The following is a 20,164-nucleotide window of genomic DNA, read 5'->3' as shown; positions in this document are numbered from 1 at the left end:
CATTTGTCCCTGGTTCATTAACTGCCTAAATCATACTGCTTAGCTTCGTGACTCACTCCATGCCAGCCCCTCTCAGTGGTCCCCATGCGGAAGAATGCAACTGCTATCCAGGACCTGGGAAGGTTGCGGGGGGGGGGGTCTCTCATATGGCCAGGAAAGGGGTTTAGTGGTAGAGGAAGATGTTCAGCCTTGAATGCTGGGATTAAAGACCTAAAGGAGAATGTTAAGAGAGGATATCAGCAGAGACTGATAGTAAACCAGAACATCTCAAAAACCTCTGTGCTCTGGGCTCTGTGACTCACACCTGTAATCTACGTAGGAAGATTGTAATCGAAGGCTAGTTTGGGTAAAAGCATGAGACCCTATCAGCCAAAAAAAAAAAATGGATTAGAGACATAGCTCAAGTAGCAACTGCCTAAGAAGCTCAAGGACGTGAGTTCAAGCCCCAGCAAGAAACAGTATAAAGACACCCATGAAGATCCATTGTCTCCTGCTGTCTTGGTGCCTTGGTGGCCCCTGGCTCTGGACCACTAGCTTGTGGCAAGGCAGTCAGGAGCCACAGCAGCGGACAGAGGACATTGGACACCTGTAGCCCACAGCCAGCATTGGGGGTCACACTAGGTCACAATCTCTGTCTCTAAGCTGTCCCCCAGCCATTTGCAAGACATTGGGTGTTTCTGGTTGGGCATATTCTTTTTAGCAAATTTTGGCACTAGCTGATGAATGATGGGTGATATCTTAGGAATCTGGATGCTTTGAATTAACCAATACCTTCTGGGGGGAAAAAAAATCTCACCAATATCAATCAAGTACAAATTATGGGTTGATTCCACTTTAAATTCCTTTTTACCGTTCCTTTAAAATGAAACATTGAATTATGTGTGGACTGATCTGCTCCACTTTTCCCCCTGTGATTTATAATCTGTGGCAAGACTCGGCAATTATTAATCAACAACTGATTTTTTCCCCCTCTTAAAATCTACTACTGATGGTGGTCTTGCACATTCTCAGGCCGTTCTGATGGCAGAATCGCTTGGCCCCACCCCCAGCACGGCCTGGATGGAACGGTTGTGGTAGGAGGAATCACCCGTGAGCAGCAGAAACTTCAGTCTACTGTGGAAAAACAGGACTCCAAAGGGCAGGGTTAGCATTAGCCCACTTCCTGTTTCTATAACAAAATGTCCAAAGCTAGGTGCTTATACATTTAAAAAAGTCTATTTAATTCTCAGTTTAGCAGGCTGGAAATATAAGATCCAGAGGGCCCATCTGTCCTGCATGTGGGAGGGAGAGAGGAATCCCCAGGCTTCTCAGATGACAGGATGGTGGAGAAACAGAGATAGAACTGGCTGAGTACAGGAGGGTAGCTCGACTTTAGGACAATTTATTCTTGCGAGAAAAAGAAAGAAGACCTCAGTTCCATGAGTGAGCTCTCGTGCTTTCCAAGGGCAGCACCCATAATGACCTTGAGAACATCTAAAGAAGGAAAGTCTTGTTTTAGCACACGGTTTCTGAGGTTTCAGTCCTTGGCTGCTTGCTGCCATAGCTGCCAGCCTGTGGTGAGACACAGCACCATGGCGGAGAAGCTGCAGCCGGTCTGAGTTCCTTACCTCATGGCAGCCAGGAAGAGAGATGGGAAGAGGCAGGGCGCACGGTAGATTTTTTTTTCCAGAGCACACCCTCATGACACACTCCCTCCAGCCTACCTTTCATTATTCCACCACCTTCCAGTAATCAATTCTGAATCCATCAGTGGATGAAGTCACTGATTAGGCCCAAACCTTTCCAGTCCAATCACCTCGGACAACATCCCACAGATGCTACACAAGTGGGCTTTTGCTGGTGAAATTTGGGGAGAAGGGTCTCAAAGATTTGTCTGCCTAGGTTGGCATAGAATCTCGATTCTCAGTCTCCTGAGTAGCTAGGATGATAGGTGGTGAGCCACCGACACCAAGCTAGAATGTTTTTCTACACACACACACACACACACACATTGAGGTAGGTTTCACAAGTTAGTCTGTGACAGTTAGCTCCATAGAAGTGGGGGCAGCTGTTTAGCCAGCCCCTAACTGTTTAGCCAACTCCTTAACTGAGCCCCCTTTCACCAGCAGATTCCACTCCGTTCTGGGGAATGGCCCAGTGCACGGGGTAGAGAGGTCTCGGAGGAATTTTTATGCTAATCAAGTAAAGAAAAGCAGACCTAAGTACAAATTGTAACAGAAACACCACATGCTCACCCAGAGAATGAGTTACAGCTGTACCAGAACATTCCTGGGAGGGCAGGAGTGCCTGGAACCAGGCTTGCCAGCCAGGTGGCTTTAATTCAGAGCATTTCATGGGAGAGATGAGTCTGGATATTTTCAAAGAGCATAGAGAGCGCCATGCTGGTGGGTTTGTTTATGGATGCTTATGTAGACCCCAGCTCTTGGATGGGCACTGTTTAATCTTGACTTCTCCAGCTGGGGTGGGTGGGTCGGGGGCTGCCCAGGACCTTAATACCCTGCCCTTGGTATTATTGCCTGGGCTCCAGCTTGCAAGGGGGGGGGGCCCTCCACATTGTTGGAGTAAATTTTTCCCCAGCAGAGAGGCCTCATGGGGAGAGGGTATGGCAGGGGATGGGGGGGGTGACATCAACATTCCAGGGACAGCATGGGAAAGCACCAGTCTAGGCCCCTCCCTGAGGCTGTCCCTGTCCTGGAACATTCTAGAACATTCTATCCGCAGTGCATGAGGATGTCTGTGCTTTCCCGATCTCCTCCATACTCCTTTCACTTGTGTTCTCACATGTCATCCTGCCCCCCTGTGCCAATGGTGTTATGGGTTTTAGCAATGTCCAGTGACTAGGCTAGACCATGTTCTGACTGGTTGGGGGGTGGGGAAGGAGGGTGGTGACCAGGCTAGCCCACATCCTGTCTGGGAGGAAGGGGAGCTGTCATCCACTGTGCCAAGGGAGTTTGAAGAGGTTAGTGTATCCTTCACCCCCATGCACCCAATACCCCCAATCCCCTTAAGATGGGACTCTTTATCATGGATATGGTGCGGAAGGAAGACAGACTAGAGCCCGCTGCCCCTGGTGGGCACACAGGAGGCCCATGGCCAGGCCCATGTGTTTGCAGCTCCCTGGGCAATTAAGGCCAATGGCGTGGCAGAGCGCAAAGTCCTGAGGTTTGCCCGTGATAGACATGGGGTGAGCGGGGCATGAGTTCAGTCAGGTGAGGACTAGCAACCCTGCAGAGGGGCAAGGGTGCTCCATGTGTAGAACAGGGGCCCGGCCGGCGGTGAGCAGGAGGCGGCCAGCACCTCTGCACAGTCTCACAATGGGACAGAACCTGGCCCGCAGGACTGCAGTGCTTGCTGGGAAATGGCAACCCCTACACCCCAGCTACCCTCAGCAAGGCCTGGAGTCTACCTGGAGTCTCTCGCAGGATGATGAAGCAGGCCTTGTGCTCCTGCAGAGACCCTCTGTGGACAGCGGAGAAAGGATGACTTCTGTCCTTCCCTCCAGGGCCCCACGAAATGCACATGGCCTCTTCCTGGCTTCCCAGTTCACTCCCCACCCTTCCAACAACAACCCGGCCCCCACCCCCAAAGAAAGCCTTCCAAAGCCCCACTTGGACCCTCCCTTCCCTGCGCCATCTTTAGCTGCCCCAGGAGGTTCCGTGGGCCCATCGCCCTCAGCCTGGTCAATTTAAGACAACGAGGGAAGGTTCTAGAAGGGAGATAGTTCTGCAGTTCTCCAACTGAGAACACATTTGTGGATCGTCACTGAAGGCTAGAGTGAGAGCAGCCAAGAAAGATGTGCCTAGAAATGAGCCCAGCTCCTGAGCACCCCAGTACAGAGCTCTCAGACTCTGCCCCTCACCCACCCCAGACCTGCCTGTCCCCAGACGGGCCTGTTGGCCCTGGACACGCAGACATCTGTCCTCATTCTCAGCAAGGCTTGTGGGGAGGCCCTCTCCCCCAAATCCATGCTGTGTCACTGGTCCTCAAAGCACCCCCACATCTCACTTCTTTATCCTGTGCCATGGAAATAGGTGGCTGATGAAGCCCAGCATAACAGCTGTGATTATGTGAACAGATTCCGTATGTCATCCTCCCCCACCCCAGCATTTCACAACGTCCACCTCCTCTCCCCAAACCCACCCACTGCTGGCTGTTACACGTGCTGTTCCCTTCTGGTATCAGGCCCTCTGACCCTGACACCCAGCTAGACGCAGCTCCATTCTGTGACCACCTCCTGCAGAAGTGATCCTTTGGCTCACACGACCATCATGCTTGCATGGCTACCATGCTTGAGAGAGGCTCCCCCCACCTCCTGCTGTGGTATCTTGACACAGGGACCCTGGGGGACTGCATCTAATGGAGAAAAATGTCTCTGCTTAAAAAGAAATGCTGTGTGTGTGTGTGTGTGTGTGTGTGTGTGTGTGTGTGTGTGTACTGGGGCTTGAACTCAGGACTTGGGTGCTGTCCCTTACCTTTTTCACTCAAGACTGGCATTCTACCTAACTTGAGCCACAGCTTTGCTTCTGGCTTTCTGGTGATTCATTGGAGATAAAAGAGGCTCACAGACTTCCCTGCCTGAGCTGGCTTCGAACTGCAATCCTCTGAGTAGCTAGGACTACAGGTGTGAGCCACGGCACCCAACTAATGCTTCTTTCTTTAAGGTGAGTGCCATCCGGAATGTGGTACCAAAGGCTGCGATGGTCCCAATGCTGACCAGTGCTTGAACTGTGTCCACTTCAGCCTGGGGAACTCCAAGACTGGCAGGTAATGGGCTGAGGCGGCTGCCCTCCCTTCTTGGAGGAGAGCACTTAGCCTGCTTTCAATTGTGTAATATTCCAATAGAGAATGAAGATTTTTTTCTGGAGGAGGGGGAGGGGCATGGTACCAGTGGCTCATTTCTGTAATCCTAGCTACTCAGGAGGCTGAGACCTGGAGGACTAATGTTTCAAAAGCCAGCCTGCGCAGAAAAGTCTGTGAAGCTCCATCTCTTAACTAAGCAGCAAAAAGCTGGACTGGAGACCTGGCTCAAGTGGTAGAACATCAGACATGAGCAAACAAACTATTCAACAGCACAAGGCCCTGAGGTCAAGCCCCAGTACTGGAAAAGAAGAAATTAAGAGCCTTCTTGTTCTAATCACACAAGCCATACCTGTCCATTGTGGAGAAATTAGAAGTATTTTCTCTGGCAATTTTGTGTGTGTGTGTGTGTGTGTGTGTGTGTGTGTGTGTGTGTGTGTATGTGTTTGTGTGTGTGTGTGCACGCCAGTCCTGGGGCTTGAGCCTCATATTCTTGCTTAGCGTTTTTCACTCAAAGCTGATGCTCTACCACTTCAGCCACAGCTACACTTCCTAGAAGCATTCACTTTTGTGACCATAATTCCAAACCTTTCTCTACTCACTTGTGAAACAAAAATGGGTCCAGTCGAGTGTGCGAGCTGCTCACGGGAGTTCGGTACACACATGTGATTCAAGGGCCCCTCATTGAGGGCCAGCTAGGAAACTTGACTCTTCAGACCTTTAGCTGATGTGGCATCGTCTGGCAGCTCCCTAGAAAGCCCGTGGGCTTGATTGTACCCTGTGGCAAATCTAAACTATGGTCCCATGCAATGGCCCACCCCCAGGCTAGCCCTTCTGCAGGGAGGGGGGGTCCTTGGGTGTCCCACCCCCACCCCCAGGCTGTCTCCTCCAGCTCCAGACTCACCACCTCTCACCCTCCAGTCTCACAGCTGCCTGTGTCATGTATGTGAGCATCGACTACACGCTGCACATGCCTAGCCCAGACTTCAAGATGACGGCTGGGCAGGACGCTGTTGGGCTTCCTACAGGCCTGGGTGATAGATGCACCTCAAAGCTGCTGGCACCCATTCGTGAGTGCCCAGCAGGGGGCAGTGCCTCTGGACAGAGTGTGTTCACCTACTGTAGCTTTATTCTATCCTGGTAGCCTTGCTCCACACATTAGTTCCAGAAGTCCAGTGCTAATGTCAAGGTGCCTAGATGAAGAAGAACACGGCCTCAGGACCTCCCACAAGGGCCACGTGGAAAGAAAAAGATTCCCATTTTTTATTTTTTTAATTTGCTTTTTATTTTTTGTTGGTCATAGGGCTTAAACTCAGGGCCTGGGCGCTGACTCCGAGCTTTGCAGCTCAAGGCTAGTGCTCTATCACTTTGATCCACAGTCCCACTTCTAGTTTTCTGATAGTTCATTGGCGATTACAGTGTCATGGACTTTCCTGTCTGGGCTGGCTTTGAACTGTGATCCTCAGATCTCAGCCCCCTGAATAGCTAGGATGACAGGCATGAACCATGGGCACTTGGCTTATTTATTTTATTATTTTATTTCATTGTCTTTCTGGGACAAGGGGGCTTACTGTGTCTTGCAGGTTGAACTTGAACTTGCAATCATCCTGCCTCAGTTTCCTAAGTGCTGGGAATACAGGCCTGCATCACCACACTGGGCTTCAGGGCTTAGGATCCAATCTCCACCTTTGTATCTCTCAACTATTCTCAGCAAGATAAAGGACACTCAGTCCAGCTTCCGTGTCCCCCCAGGGCCTGTGTCCTTGACTGTGGCTGAGTCAGACAGGGCAGCCCAACCTGGGAGAAACGGCTTTCATCCAGCAGCTCAGCCTCAGCCCACCTAGGGCTGGGTCTGGGCAGGGGGTGCTCACATGCACCTCTTCCCACAGGAAGTGTGTGAGCGAGTGTCCCTTGGGCTATTTTGGGGACCCCGCAGCACGACGGTGCCGCCGATGCCACAGGGGCTGTGACACGTGCTCGGGCCGCAGCCAGACTCAGTGCCTGTCCTGTCGGCGTGGCTTCTATTACCACCAGGAGACCAACACCTGCGTGACCCAGTGTCCCGCTGGATTCTATGTGGATGAGAGTAAGTGGCCGGTCTGTCTGTGGGCACGGAAGTAGGGGAGCCCACGCCCCTTCTCTGGACTGGTGTCCCCCACGAATGGGGGAGTTTTCCTGCCCCCCTGTGGCCTCCGGTGTTGTGAGCCAGGATTATTCATGGGAGTCGGTGCACCAGCGTGTTAGCTAGTGTCACAACGCATCTCACCCACTGAGGACTCCACACTGAAAGTCAACATCCTTTGAAACATAGACAGAATATGGTTCAGGCTCCAGCTGGCTGACTCACGCTTGTAATCCTGACTACTCAGGAGGCTGAGATCTGAGGATCAAGGTTCAAAGCCAGCCTAGGCAGGAAAGACAGTGAGACTCTATCTCCCATGAACCAACAAAAAGCCAGAAATGGAGCTGTGGCTCAAGTGGCTCAAGGCTAAGGCCTTGAGTTCAAGGCAGCACAAGTGCATACACACAAACAGACACATACACACACACACACACACACACACACATACACACACACATGCACACACACTGCACCTAATTCAACTCTACGGAACCAGAGTCAGAAATGGTTTTCATCCCTAGTAAATAAAGCCAGGGTGTATCTGCTCTGGAAAGGGGCTATGTGTGAAGCCACTTTGATTTGCGCCAGTAAAGGGATGTGACACCCTGTCCAGCACAGCGCTGGGCATCCTCCCTGGTCCATTCTGGAGACGGGCGCAGGCCGGCCATGACAGATCTGATGCCCTCCGTGCTACCTTTCCTCTTTGTCTTGCTGTTTTCCTCCAGGTCAGAAAAACTGCCTTAACTGCCACCCAAGTTGTAAAAAGTGTGTGGACAAACCAGAGCTGTGTACTGACTGTAAGGAAGGATTCAGGTAATCCCCCAGCTCCCCCACCTCCAAACCCCAAGAGTACCCAAGGGTTGATGCCTGCATTCAGCTTCTGCTATGATTCATGGGATTTTGCGTCTTTTTCCTGAAAGCTAGCCTGTCAGAGAGACAGAGCACAGACATTCCCAGCGTGACAAAATCCTGGGTCCCCTGAGGAGCTGTGTATGGAGGAAAGCTGGGGGGGGGGCGAGTCTGCATTTTATGCAGGATTTGGAGAATTAGTAAAGTTATAGTTGATTGTGTAGCTTTTGAGCATATCAAATGGCACCATTTACATAGTAACCTGTACTGTTACACACTGGGAGAGCAGCCATTTTTCCCAGGAGGCCCTGCGTTCCTGCCTGCAGGGAGGGGGGAGGGAGGGGGTGATTACCTTCCCCTTTCCCCAGAGCCCTGGGTTGGGAAGGGAAGTATAAAAGACCCCCCCCAGCCGGGCGCTGGTGGCTCACGCCTGTCATCCTAGCTACTCAGGAGGCTGAGATCTGAGGATCGTGGTTCAAAGCCAGCCCGGGCAGGAGAGACTGTGAGACTCTTTTTTCCATTAACCACCAGAAAACCGGAAGTGGCGCTGTAGCTCAAGTGGTAGAGCGCTGGCTTGAGCTGAAGAGCTGAGGGACAACGCCCAGGCCCAGAGTTCAAGCCCCACGACCGACAAAAAAAAAAAAAGACCCCCCCCAGTGTCATGTCACCCTCCCATTGTCATTAGAAGCAAAAGGAAGGACTGGCTCACGAAGGAACTCCCCCAAAGAGAAAAAGCTGAAGGGGAAGCAGGACGCCCCGCTGGTGGCTGTGGGCTGGGACCTGCTGCCCGCTGGCTTTGCTGTGGCAGGCGGCTGACCAGGGCCTCCTGCCGCAGGTCCCCAGCGCCCTGCGCTGCAAACTTAAGGTATCACAGGTGGGAGCTCTCTGGAGGCCCTATCAGCTGCTGTGGGGGAGGGGAAGTCATACACTGGGGTTCCGAAAGGCATCTTGGGGATCAAGTATCTCCTGGTCAATAGCCGCACAGAGCCGTTCGTGGCCACAGGAGGACCCGCTTCCAGATAAGCACGCAAGACTCAGCAAACAGGGCCCGCCATAGTCCACAGAAAGCTCCCTTTTATTGCTCAATATCTTCTTCAGCTATGACTTCAAATCATCACGGTTACGTTCAAGCAGTAAGAGAGCTGCCTTCCCGCTGTTCATCTCTTCAGAGAGGATAAATACCTGCAGAAGGGCTCGCTGGGTGCATCCATGGTTTAGCATGCCGTATGACTGTCCTGCACAAAGGCTGGGGTATCTTGATGAGGAAGAGAGGCTCGTGCATGTGCACATACCCCCTCTCGGTGCAGGGGTAAGGAGAGAATACAACCTGAGTGTTCTAGCTACTCAAGAGCCAGCGATCTGAAGATCACAAGTTCAAAGCCAGTCCAGGCAAGAAAGTCCATGAGACGCAAAGTAGAGCTGTGGCTCACGTGATAAGAACTATCAGCCTGGAGCAAACAAAAAAACCAAAAAGGACAGCACTCAGGCCCTGACTTCAAGCCCCAGTGCATGCGTGCATGTGCACGTACAGACACACACACACACACACACAGAGTAGTTTCCCAGTGGACTCGGCTGTGTAACCTGTCACTTAATTTCTGACTCAGTTCAAACACTGTCAACTTGCAGGCAGCATGGGCTTGCCCAGGCTGAGGACCCACTACACATGCCAGTCACAAAACCCGGGTTATGAGCTGGCCTCTGACCAGCTGACGGATGTCAAAGCTCAGCCGTCTCCAGTTTCTAGAACTATTTCCAGACGGAGGGAAACACGTGGCATTCAGCTACCAGCTTATTACAAAGGATGCAATAAAGGAAAGAAAAGAACAGACAGATGAAGAGATATATGAGACAAGTCAAAAACTGGAGCTGTGGGGGGGAAGGGGTTTCCACCATTCACCAACCTGGAAGCGCTCCAGATTCTATCCTTTAGAATTGATAGGGAAGCCTGAGATTTTTTCTAGTGTGTTTTTGGGGCTGGTATCAGGACTTGAACACAGAACCTCACATTCTCAACTTGGCTTTGTTGCTCACCACTGACACTCTACCACTGGAACTATACCTCCAGTCTAGCTTTTGGGATGGTTAATTGGAGATAAAGTCTCAGAGATTTATCTGACTGGGCTGGTTTCAAACCTTGATCCTCAGATCTCAGCCTCCTGAGTAGTTAGCGTGACAGATGTGAGCCGCTAGCGCCTAAGCCTTGAGGTTTTTCTTTGGCCATTGATGGCCATGTCTATCTTCTGTCTTCCATGATTGGAGGGGTGGGACTGAAAATTACCCTCTTATCATATGGGCAGCTCAACATGACCCAACTGGAGCTATAGAGGAGTCTTCCAGCCACCAGCCATCTCATTAACATGCAGAATGACAATTCTCACTTTATTGATTGCGAGGAATTTTTTAGGAGCTAGGATAAAGACCAAGTATACATTCCTAATTGTAAGTCATAACATCACAGCTGGAGTCTCGGGGCCTCTTGACAGATGCACCAGTGCGCGTTCATTGTTCATTATGTTGCGGAGTGAACCTGTTTACAATGTGTGCCTCAGAAACAGGATCTAAAGAAGCCGTAGTGGGCTCTCTGTGTGCAGTACCAGGTGCCAGACACCAGGGTTTAGAGAGCTGGGGGCTGCTGCAGGAACCAATTACGGAGAGGAAATGGAGAGGTTGCAGAGGGGTTTGCTGGTCTGCCTGGGGTTGCATGAGCGTGGAACAGTGGAGCAGGCCTGGCGTGGGTGGTCCAGCTCAGCTGTGTCCCTGGGATGTCTGGCTAAGCGGGAGACAGGGCACAGGCACTGAGCGGGCGGGAGAGGAAGCCAGAGCCCCATAAAGTAGCTGCCAGGTCCCAGGCCGGGCACAGGGATCTTTGTTCAAGCAAGGGAGAAGCAGGAACAGATCTAGGGCTGCAGGTCAGCTTGAAAGGTGGACTTGGGCCACGGGAGACAGAGCAAGCATGTCACCGGCCTAAAGCCCCCACGTGCTCCAGTTCTCCTTTGGGGTATTCAGATTTGGAGATGAGAAGTCATGAGAGAAGCTTTCCTGCTCTTTCCAGAACAGGAAAGAACCCAAGCACCAGCCAGAGGGCCTCCAGCTGGCCCAGGATGGCCTTGCCAGCTGCCGTTAGCTGGGAACCTTCGTGACACAAAGCACGATGCTTTGACAACTTGCATTTCCTCTTGTCAAAGGCATAAGTTAATTATGACTTGGGAACACATGTGGAAACTGGACTCTTTTTTTTTTTCCCCTCCCCAAAGCCTTGCCCGGGGTAGCTGCATTCCAAACTGTGAACCCGGAACCTACTTCGACTCGGAGCTGATCCGATGTGGGCCGTGCCATCAGACCTGCCGAACCTGCGTGGGTGAGTGGCTCACCTGCCAAAGCCTTGCTTTCATGGGATCATTGTAACCAAGGTTACAAAGGTGGATAGGCTAGCCATCCTGGGGAAAAAAAATCAGCTGAGAAAGTTCTAGAACCTCTTAGGTTTCTGCACTGATTGCAGCATTGAAACACAAAAGCAAAGGATTAAAGATGTAGCTCAAAGGTAAAGTGTTTGTCTGGCAGACACAAGGCCATCTACTGCAAACAACCAACAAAAAAGATTATAAAAACACAAAGGCAAGCTGGGTACTGAGTAGCTCACGCCTATAATCCTAGCTTCTCAGGAGGCTGAGATCTAGGATCATGGTTCAAAGCCAGCTGGAGCAGAAAAGTCCCTGTGAGACTTATCTCCAATTAACCACTCTAAAACTTGAAGTGGAGCTGTGGCTCAAAGTGATAGAACACTAGCCTTGAGCAAAAGGGCCCAGGGATAGCACCTAAGCCCTGAGTTCAAGCCTCACAACAAACAAAAAAGAAAAGAAAAGAAAAAGCCAGGCGCTGGTGGCTCACATCTGTAATCCTACCTACTCGAGGCTGAGATCTGAGAATTACAGGTCAAAGCCAGCCTAGGCAGCAAAGTCCATGAGACTTTTATCTCCAATTAACCTCCAAAAAGCAGAAAGTGGACTGTGGCTCAAATTGGTAGAGCTCTAGCCTTGAGCAAAAAAGCTCAAGGACAGTGCCTAGATCCTGAGTTCAAAACAGTTGGGAGGGTGGAGGGAGAGGGAGAGGAGGAGGAGGAAGAGGAGGAAGAGGAGGAGGAAAGAAAAAAGAAACCGGCCAGGCTATGAATGCTTTCAGGCAAGAAATAAAAGATGCTTAAGTGTTCGTGAGCCGTCTTGTCTTGCTGCAGAAATTACACTAAAACACAGCACCATAAAGATTCCTGGGCCCCTGGGAGAGAAAAGGATGCAGATGTTTTAAAACCAGAACTTTAGTTCTTTATACACATCCCTATTTACTCCAAACATTTTATAAAAAGAGGAAACGACCTGCTATAAACAATTTTACATGTATTACAATTTCCTACGAAGATTATAGCAGAGATGTCTCCAGGCATTTTTTTAATGCAGAATATAGCAGCGATTTCACTCGTTTTATTGGCTTTCATTCGGCAGTGTTCTGAGCAAGTAAATCAAGGCATGCCGTGGCTATGTAGGCTCAGACATAGTTCTGGGGAAGTTTCCTCTTTTCCATCCTTCTCCTTGTCCCAGCATTCTGACATTCTGGTGCTTTTTATTTATTATATTTTGAACGCAGAGCCTTATGCTCTTGCTTAACTCTTTTCCTCAAAGCTGATGCTGTACCATTTGAACCATACCTCCACTTCCAACTATTTAATTGGATGTATGAGTCTCTTGGATCCATCTATCAGGGCTGCCTTAAAACTTGATCCTCAGACCTCAGCCTCCTGAGTAGCTAGGATTACAGGTGCCACTGGCCCTTGGCATTCTTTTGCAGTCTAAGACATGTCAGGTTCAGTTTTTACAGTAGTGATCATTTAAGTCAAGTCTCTGCTAAATCACAGAGGCCCTTTGTCACAAATGCCACAAGACAGGCAACATCCCTCCCCACCCCCACCCTGGATGACCCCGTGAGCTCCCCATAGCAGTCAGCTCTGTCTAGGGATATCCAGGCTGGGCCTAGGGCCAGCATCAAGTGGTGGCTGGAACTGACCAGAGGTCACCTGTGGAAGCCATGCCTCTTTTCCTAGCCGTTTATCTTGTCTTTCATGCCATCAGCATAACCCATCTCACTGTTCCTATTATGATCCTGAGCCCTTCAGTTACCGGTGTGCAAAGCTGGTAACTTCCTGGGATCCTTGAGAGACTTCGAGTGATAACATTCTGAGTTTTTAGTGCTTGTGAAAATAGTTTGATCAGAGAATGCGTGCTTCTTTTTATTTGCATTTATTTTTCTGCAGGTAGCAAGGCTTGAACTCCCAGCTCTCACTCAGTTTCTTTGCTCACAGCTGGCGTTCTACCATTTGAACCATGCTTCCAGTCCAGCTTGCTAACTGGAGACAGAATCTCACAGACTTTTCTACCTGGGCTGACTTTGAACCTCTGTCTTCTAGGTTACTTATTCAGGCGTGCCCCACAGGCAGAAAACACTTTAGTAACACACCTTATTTAGTGGCTCACATCTGTAATCCTAGCTATTCAAGAGGCTGAGATCTGAGGTTCATGGTTCAAAGTCAGCCCAGAAAGAAAAGTTCAGGAGAAACTTTTATGCAATTTTAGTGAAAAAGCCAGACGTGGAACTGTGGCTCAGGTCATAGAACACCATCCTTAAGCTAAAAAAGTGAAGGGACAGTGCTCAGAGTCTTAAGTTCAAGCCCCAGTACCAGCCCAAAGGAAGAAAAAAAATCTCTTGGAAATCCACTGGATACAGGTTTTACTCTCCGCACTGGCTCATTCTTCTGATGTCCCTGTCTGTAAAATGGGGGTGATGACACCCACCTTCCAGGAATCGGTGAGCACAGAACCGTGTGGGTACCTGGGGAGACCCTCCTAGAGCGGTAGATCTCAGGGCAAAGTGTGAAGCCCAGGGATGGCCCACGCCCAGCAGGCAGGCCCTGACACCTTGTCCTGTACCTCTCAGGGCCCAGCAGAGACGAATGCATCCACTGTGCCCAAAACTTATACTTCCAAGACTGGAAGTGTGTGCCCGACTGTGGCGAGGGCTTCTATGCGGAGGAGACTCCCGGCGTGCCCCACAGAGTGTGCCAAAGGTACGGGCTTCCAGGGAGTGTGCTGTGTGCGGCGGGGAGGTGGCCAATGGGCCGGGTAGGATGGCTCCTCAAAAAAGAATATGGCTGGGTGCCGTGGCTCACGCCTGTAATCCAATCACTGTTGAAAGTCAGCCTAGGCAGGAAAGTCTAAGAGATTCGTATCTCCAATTAACCATCAAAAAGCCAGAAGTGGAGGTGTGGTTCAAGTGATAGTTAGCCTTGAGGAAACAAAAAATAAATAAATAAAGGCTAGAAGACAGTATCTAGGCTCTGCGTTGAAGCCCTAGGACCAGCACACAAAAATGCGGGAGTACAGCGATCTTCCAGAGGGAGTGAAGATGTTGTGGAAGGAGAGAGAACTCGAATTCCTGGCCTCAAGTAGACATGCTTTCCACTGTCCCCTAGACATGCCCTCTCTCCCAGGTGTTCAGGAGGGACTAGCCTCTAAGCCACGCCTTCTTCTTAGCTGGTACCCTGAATGCACATCTGGGACAGGTCTCCCCCAACAGGCTGTCTGCAAGATCCCAGGGTACCCGTGAGATCCGACAGGAAGCAGGGCACCCCATTCAGAACCCTATGCTTCAGAGCATCGCAGCCTGTCTACAGTGAACCAAAGCCAAGGTGGGGGGGAGGGAGGGGCAAGGGAGCCGGCGCAGGGAGGGGCGAGCATGGGAGGAGAGCACAGTGGACGGCTGGGCGGAGCTGGCTTCTTCCCACAGGTGTGAGGAGAACTGCGCCAGCTGCAAGGATTCCAGCAGGAACTGCATCCGGTGTAAGGCGGGCTTCACCCAGCTGGGGAGCTCGTGCATCACCAATCACACCTGCAGCAACGGTGAGGCCCCGCCCCTGCCCCGCCCCTGCCCCCAGCTCCAGGCAGGTCTGGTGTGCAGGAGATGGGACCCCAATCCTCAGTGCCCAGGGCTGGGTGATGGTGCCTGGGCATGAAGTTGGCACTGCCCTGGCAGAGTGTGGAGCCCACGGGGAGCCGCCTGTCCAGTTTGCAAAGCCTAACAGACATGTTTCTTCCTCCTACCCTTCTCGTCTTTACTCAGCTGCCCCTGGACCATAGCAGCTGCCTGTGCCCTGCCCCCTCCAGCCCATACTCCTTCCTCCAGATTCTCCTGCTAGTTGTCCAGAAAGCCTGCTCCACACTGCCATTGAGGGCCTATGGGTCTATCCTGGGCAGCCTCTTAGATCCGTCCACTCCCCCTGCCTCCCCCACCCCCATCTGGTCAAGAGTTGGGTCACACACCAGGGGTCACCTGGTGAAGCACGGTTACAGGCTCTGTGTGCCCCTGGCCGGGCACATGATTGGTGCCTGCAAAGTGGGGTGCAGTATTCACACACACCCCTCCCCCTGAGTCTGACTTCTCCCTCCTCTGCTTTTCCGGTCTCGGGGCCCCAGCTGATGAGACCTTCTGCGAGATGGTGAAGTCCAACCGGCTCTGCGAGCGGAAGCTCTTCATCCAGTTCTGCTGCCGCACCTGCCTCCTGGCGGGGTAGGGGTGCCGCCGGCTGCCGGTCACCTACCCATCCGTCCACCGTCCTCTAGACTGTCGGCCAGAATCTTGTTCCAGGGGCGATCCCCTGCACCTGACAGCTTTATCTCCCCACGAGCCGGGCACTCCCACACATCCCCGGGGGGGACAACCAAGTGGCTGGTGGTTCGGGACATGGGGTTTCCAGGCTCTGGCAAAACTTTCCAACAAAGGAACAAACATGAAATCCAAGAATCCACAGCTTTGGAACAGCTTCTAGGACCCTAAGTTTACTGAATCTTCAAGACCAAAGCGGAAGGAACGATGCTGTGCCAGCGGTCCGGCCAGCGGGACGGGGGGGGGCACCCAGGCACCCTGGGGTGAGCGTGGTGACCGCTCCACCACCTCCCCTGGGCATCGCTTGCTCTCGGGCGGCCCAGAGGACGCTTGGATGGGACAGTTCAACGAAATGGGCTTCAGGGCAGAAGTCAGATGACCACTGGGGCTGGAACCCATTTCTGCAGAGTCAGCTCCTCTGTGGCCAAGAAGGTGCCAGGCCAACACTGGATGCAGCGTTGGGGCCTCTCTGGGTACGATCCTTCTCACGGTGCAGACTGGGTTTTCCCGGTGTCTCAGGCCTGGATAACCACCTCTACCTGATTCACAAGCTTCTGAGGAGAGTCCCCGGGAGGCCAGTCGGAAGATTCCCCGGATGACCGGCCAAGCAACGCCCTCTCAACGAAACAGAAAACCAGCCTAGGCAGCGCTAGGTCACGCCTCCCTGTGCAGCGAATGGAATGCATCTGCGAGTTCACCTGGCTCCATGCTCAGGAGATTCGAACTCCAGCTGGACGCTCCTGTGTCTGCGTATAGCGAGAAGCCGACGACGACACAGCAAGATCGATTTCTGCCAAACCTGTGTAGGCATTTTATAAGCTACATGTTCTAATTTTTACTGACAAATATCTCATATATTTTCATTGAAATGCACAGATCTGCTTGATCCCCACCCCCACCTCAAATATGGGAATAACATTTGCCTTAAATCTTTGCGACCTCGTTTCTCGATGTTGTGTTGTCCCGCTTTCTTCTTTGACGACAACGTATTAGCCTCCTCGTCATCATCTTCGTCGTTGTCGCCTATGAGCTGGCAGCGAAGCCGGCTGCGGTCTGTTGAACCCACGACAACCCCCCCCCCCGCCCCAAACAAAAGGAATCAGAGACACAAATTCTATGTTAATCCTAAATTAATAAAAGCCTTTAACTTCCTATAGCAGAGGAACCTGTAATTCTTACCAAGGCAAAAATAGGTTAAACTCGGGGGCCTGGTCAGTGTATCCTATGTACATGGCTTTGTGGTTTGGGGGTGTACTTAATGTCCTCACATGGGGGGCTCCCAGCTTTAGCAGAGGTGGTTCTAATAAAAAGGGTGGAGGACCCCAGAGTTCCAGCCATAGGATGACCTTTGGCAAAGAGACCCCTTTATAAGTACCAAAGCCCAATTGGGTGGAAAGGCTGAAAGTCCCCGGATGCAGGGCCAAACCATTTCACGAAGCGACAGTTTGCCCGCAGTTCCTGCACTCATGGCTGACACGCCATGTGGCTTTTCTGTGAACTCAGGAGCCTGGATGTGTCAGAATCCTGGGGCTGCAGACACGGGAGACCCCGGGTGAGATCATCATTGAGGAAAGCCTGCGCATGCTCAATTTGCAGAGTTGGGTACTGTGTCACAGATGCTTGATCCATTTCCCCACAACACCACTGGACATCTGCTCAAGACACGCCTCCTTCCACCAAATCCCAAATTTGCACTTTATCAATTAAATGAAGCATTACAGGCTCTTTACTTGGGGGTGGGGGAAGCCTCCTGTAATTTTCACCTTGCTTTCTAGGCACTCTTTGCTTTGGGGGAGACAGAATTTGCAGAAATAAAGGCAGGAAAATACTCAGCAGGTCACATGATTTAAAACACTGACATTAACAGGAGACAGCTTTCTGCATCAACTAAGCATAATGGACATCTAGAAATTGAAAAATGTTTGCTTTTGAAATTTTTTTTATTTTCCTTTTCTTCATTTACGGAAGCCAGGTGCTGGTGGCTCATATCTTTAATCCTAACTACTCAGGAGGCTGAGATCTGTGAATTCAGGCCCATGAGACTCTTAATCTGAAATTAACCCATTAAAAAGCCTGTAGTGGAGATGTTGCTCAAGTAGTAGAGAGCTAGCCTTGTGCCAAAAAAAAAAAAGCTCAGGGACAGCACTCAGGCCCTGCGTTCAATCTTCAGAACCAGCATACACACACACACACACACACACACACACACACACACACACTAATAATAACAATAACAATAGTAATTTAACAATAATTTCAAAGGGTTTCACCCCATATTGTTTCATATGTATGTATAAAGGATTTTGATCATATCCATCCCTTTCACTCTCCCCCCTTCCAGGTTCCCAAGGAAAAACATTTTCATAAGAGGCTGGGTGCTAGTGGTTCACATTTATAATCCTGACTACTCAGGAGGCTGAGATTTGAAGATCATGGTTCAAAGCCAGCCTAGCCAAACAAATCTGAGAGACTCTTATGTCCAGTTAACTAGCAAAAAAGCCAGAAATGGAGCTGTGGCTCAAGTGGTAGAGCACCAGCCTTGAGCAAAAAGCTAAGGGACTGCACCCAGTCCTTGAGTTCAAGACCCCAGTATAAGCATGCCACACATGTGTGTACATGTGTGCATGCACACACACGTGAAGGCAGAAGTAATAGTAACATAATCATGGCTATTCTGAAGTTTCTTCCCAGCCAGATAGGAGGCAACTAGGCTGTGAGGGAAAAGGGAGTCACAGCCTTGGCCTTATTGCTGCTTTCCTTCTGCAAATCCCAAACCTCCCTAGGTCTGTTGCTTACCTATACAGAATAGCAGAGGTCCTTGGGTTCAGCACCACCCTCCAAATCCCCACCATTACTTTGGGCCAGCCTTACTGATGGCCGGCCAGATGACTCTTAGCCTTTCCATGATGTCTCCAGGCACTAAAATCCCAGGGCAGAGAACATCTTGTAAAAAACAAACCAAAAAACCACTCTAGCCAGTCGCTGGTGGCTCACGCCTGTAATCCTAGCTACTCAGGAGGCTGTGGTTTGAAGCCAGCCAGGGCAGGAAAGTCCATGAGACTCTTATCTCCAATTGACCATTGAAAACCAGAAGTGGTGTTGTGGCTCAAAGTGGTAGAGCACTACCCTTGTGAAAAAGCTCAGGGACAGTGCCCAGGCCCTGAGTTCAGCCCCACGACTGATCAAAAAATAAAAACAAAAACCTCATTCCCAGCTAGGAGTGGCTCTTGCCTTCCCCGAGGACTCTGGCAATGTCTGGAGGCATTTCTGATATCTGGAGGATGTGTTTGCCTCTAGTGAGTAGAGGCCAGGGAAACTGCTAACCATCCGCGTATACACAGAGGAGCTGGGAAGGTGGTTCAGTGGTAGAGCGCTTGCCTTGCATGCATGAGGCCCTCTGTTTGATTCCTCAGCACCACATAAGCAGAAAAAGCCAGAAGTGGGGCTGAGGCTCAAGTGGTAGAGTACTAGTTGGCAGCTAAAGAGCTGAGGGATAGTGCCCAGGCCCAGAGTTCAGGCTCCACAACTGACGAAAGAAAGAAAAAAGAAAGAAAGGAAGGAAGGAAGGAAGGAAGGAAGGAAGGAAGGAAGGAAGGAAGGAAGGAAGGAAAGGAAGGAAGGAAAAAGAAACCAAATATACACAGAACAGCCTGCAAGAAAGAATTGCACAACGGGGTTGGGAAGGTGGCTCAGTGGTAGAGCGCTTGCCTTGCATGCCTGAGGCCCTGGGTTCAATTCCTCAGCACCACATAAGCAAAAAGAAAAAAGCTGGAAGTGAGGCTGTGGCTCAAGTCGTAGAGCGTTAGCCTTGAGCTGAAGAGCTGAGGGACAGCACCCAGGCCCAGAGTTCAGGCCCCATGACAGCCCCCCCAAAAAAAAAATTAAATTAAAAACAAATAAAAACCAGGTCTTGAGAAATAGCCCAAGTCCGCCTCCTACTCACCCCTCTGTCACAGCCTCCCACTGATGGGATTAAAGCTGTGTACCATCATGCCTGGCTTCTCTCTGATATATTGGGGGAGGGGGGAGCAGGGCCTCATACTTCCTGTGAAAGAGATTCATCACTTACTACTCCCCTAGCCTCCTTTTGCATATGTTATTTTCTAGGCAGGGTCTTGCTTTATGCCCAAGGATGGGGATTGGGGATGCCAGGCACCCACCACCCTCGGTTCAGTCTCTTGAACTTTTATGACTGGGCTGGCCTTGAACCACAGTGGATTATAGGCCTGAGTCTGTAACTCAGCAAAAGGGCTAAGTAAAACCGGGTCTCTGACTCAGGGGCTCCACCTACAGGCGCTTTCTGGAATTAAAGTAAATCTACGGCGTTTTTGTTTTGTTTTGTTTTTTACAATTTTGAATCACAAGGCAAAATTATAGGAAAGCGTGGAGTATGGAACAAAAATACATTTCCTGAGCAAAATTCGAGAGTAATACACTGCAATGCTATTCTGTCATTCCCAAATAACTTCAGTCTTTCCAAGGAACATTTTCCCACACAACTATCAGATTCTGGCAATCGATACGCTCTAACCCTGGTTCCCTTCCCTGAATGGGCGGTGCCTCCTTCCCAGCTGGGGAGCTCAGAAGCCGGCGCTGGGCTGTCGATTGCTTCGGCCTGGCGCTCGAGCCGCGCACGCGCACTCGCGGGCTGCGCTCGGTGCCGCCCGGCGCCTTCCCGGCGTCCTG

General features: G+C 51.0%; 1 protein-coding gene across 1 annotated transcript in view; it reads left to right on the top strand.

The window, feature by feature from the left end:
- The window catches only part of Pcsk6 (proprotein convertase subtilisin/kexin type 6), a 73,659-nt gene extending 57,022 nt beyond the window's left edge, over positions 1-16,637 (top strand). Inside the window, exons 17-24 of the mRNA XM_013011895.1 lie at positions 1,012-1,143; positions 4,662-4,764; positions 6,687-6,883; positions 7,645-7,732; positions 11,026-11,129; positions 13,754-13,883; positions 14,603-14,715; positions 15,289-16,637. Of these exons, the coding sequence (XP_012867349.1) occupies positions 1,012-1,143; positions 4,662-4,764; positions 6,687-6,883; positions 7,645-7,732; positions 11,026-11,129; positions 13,754-13,883; positions 14,603-14,715; positions 15,289-15,386 (965 nt within the window). The 3' untranslated portion in view covers positions 15,387-16,637. The remainder of the gene's footprint in view (positions 1-1,011; positions 1,144-4,661; positions 4,765-6,686; positions 6,884-7,644; positions 7,733-11,025; positions 11,130-13,753; positions 13,884-14,602; positions 14,716-15,288) is intronic.
- The last annotated feature ends 3,527 nt before the right edge of the window (positions 16,638-20,164 follow it).

Source organism: Dipodomys ordii, unplaced genomic scaffold (genome assembly GCF_000151885.1).
Source record: "Dipodomys ordii isolate 6190 unplaced genomic scaffold, Dord_2.0 Scaffold15, whole genome shotgun sequence".
NCBI classification, from domain to species: domain Eukaryota; kingdom Metazoa; phylum Chordata; class Mammalia; order Rodentia; family Heteromyidae; genus Dipodomys; species Dipodomys ordii.
Note: the sequence above shows the minus strand (reverse complement) of the source record. Positions and strands in the feature narration are given on the sequence as shown.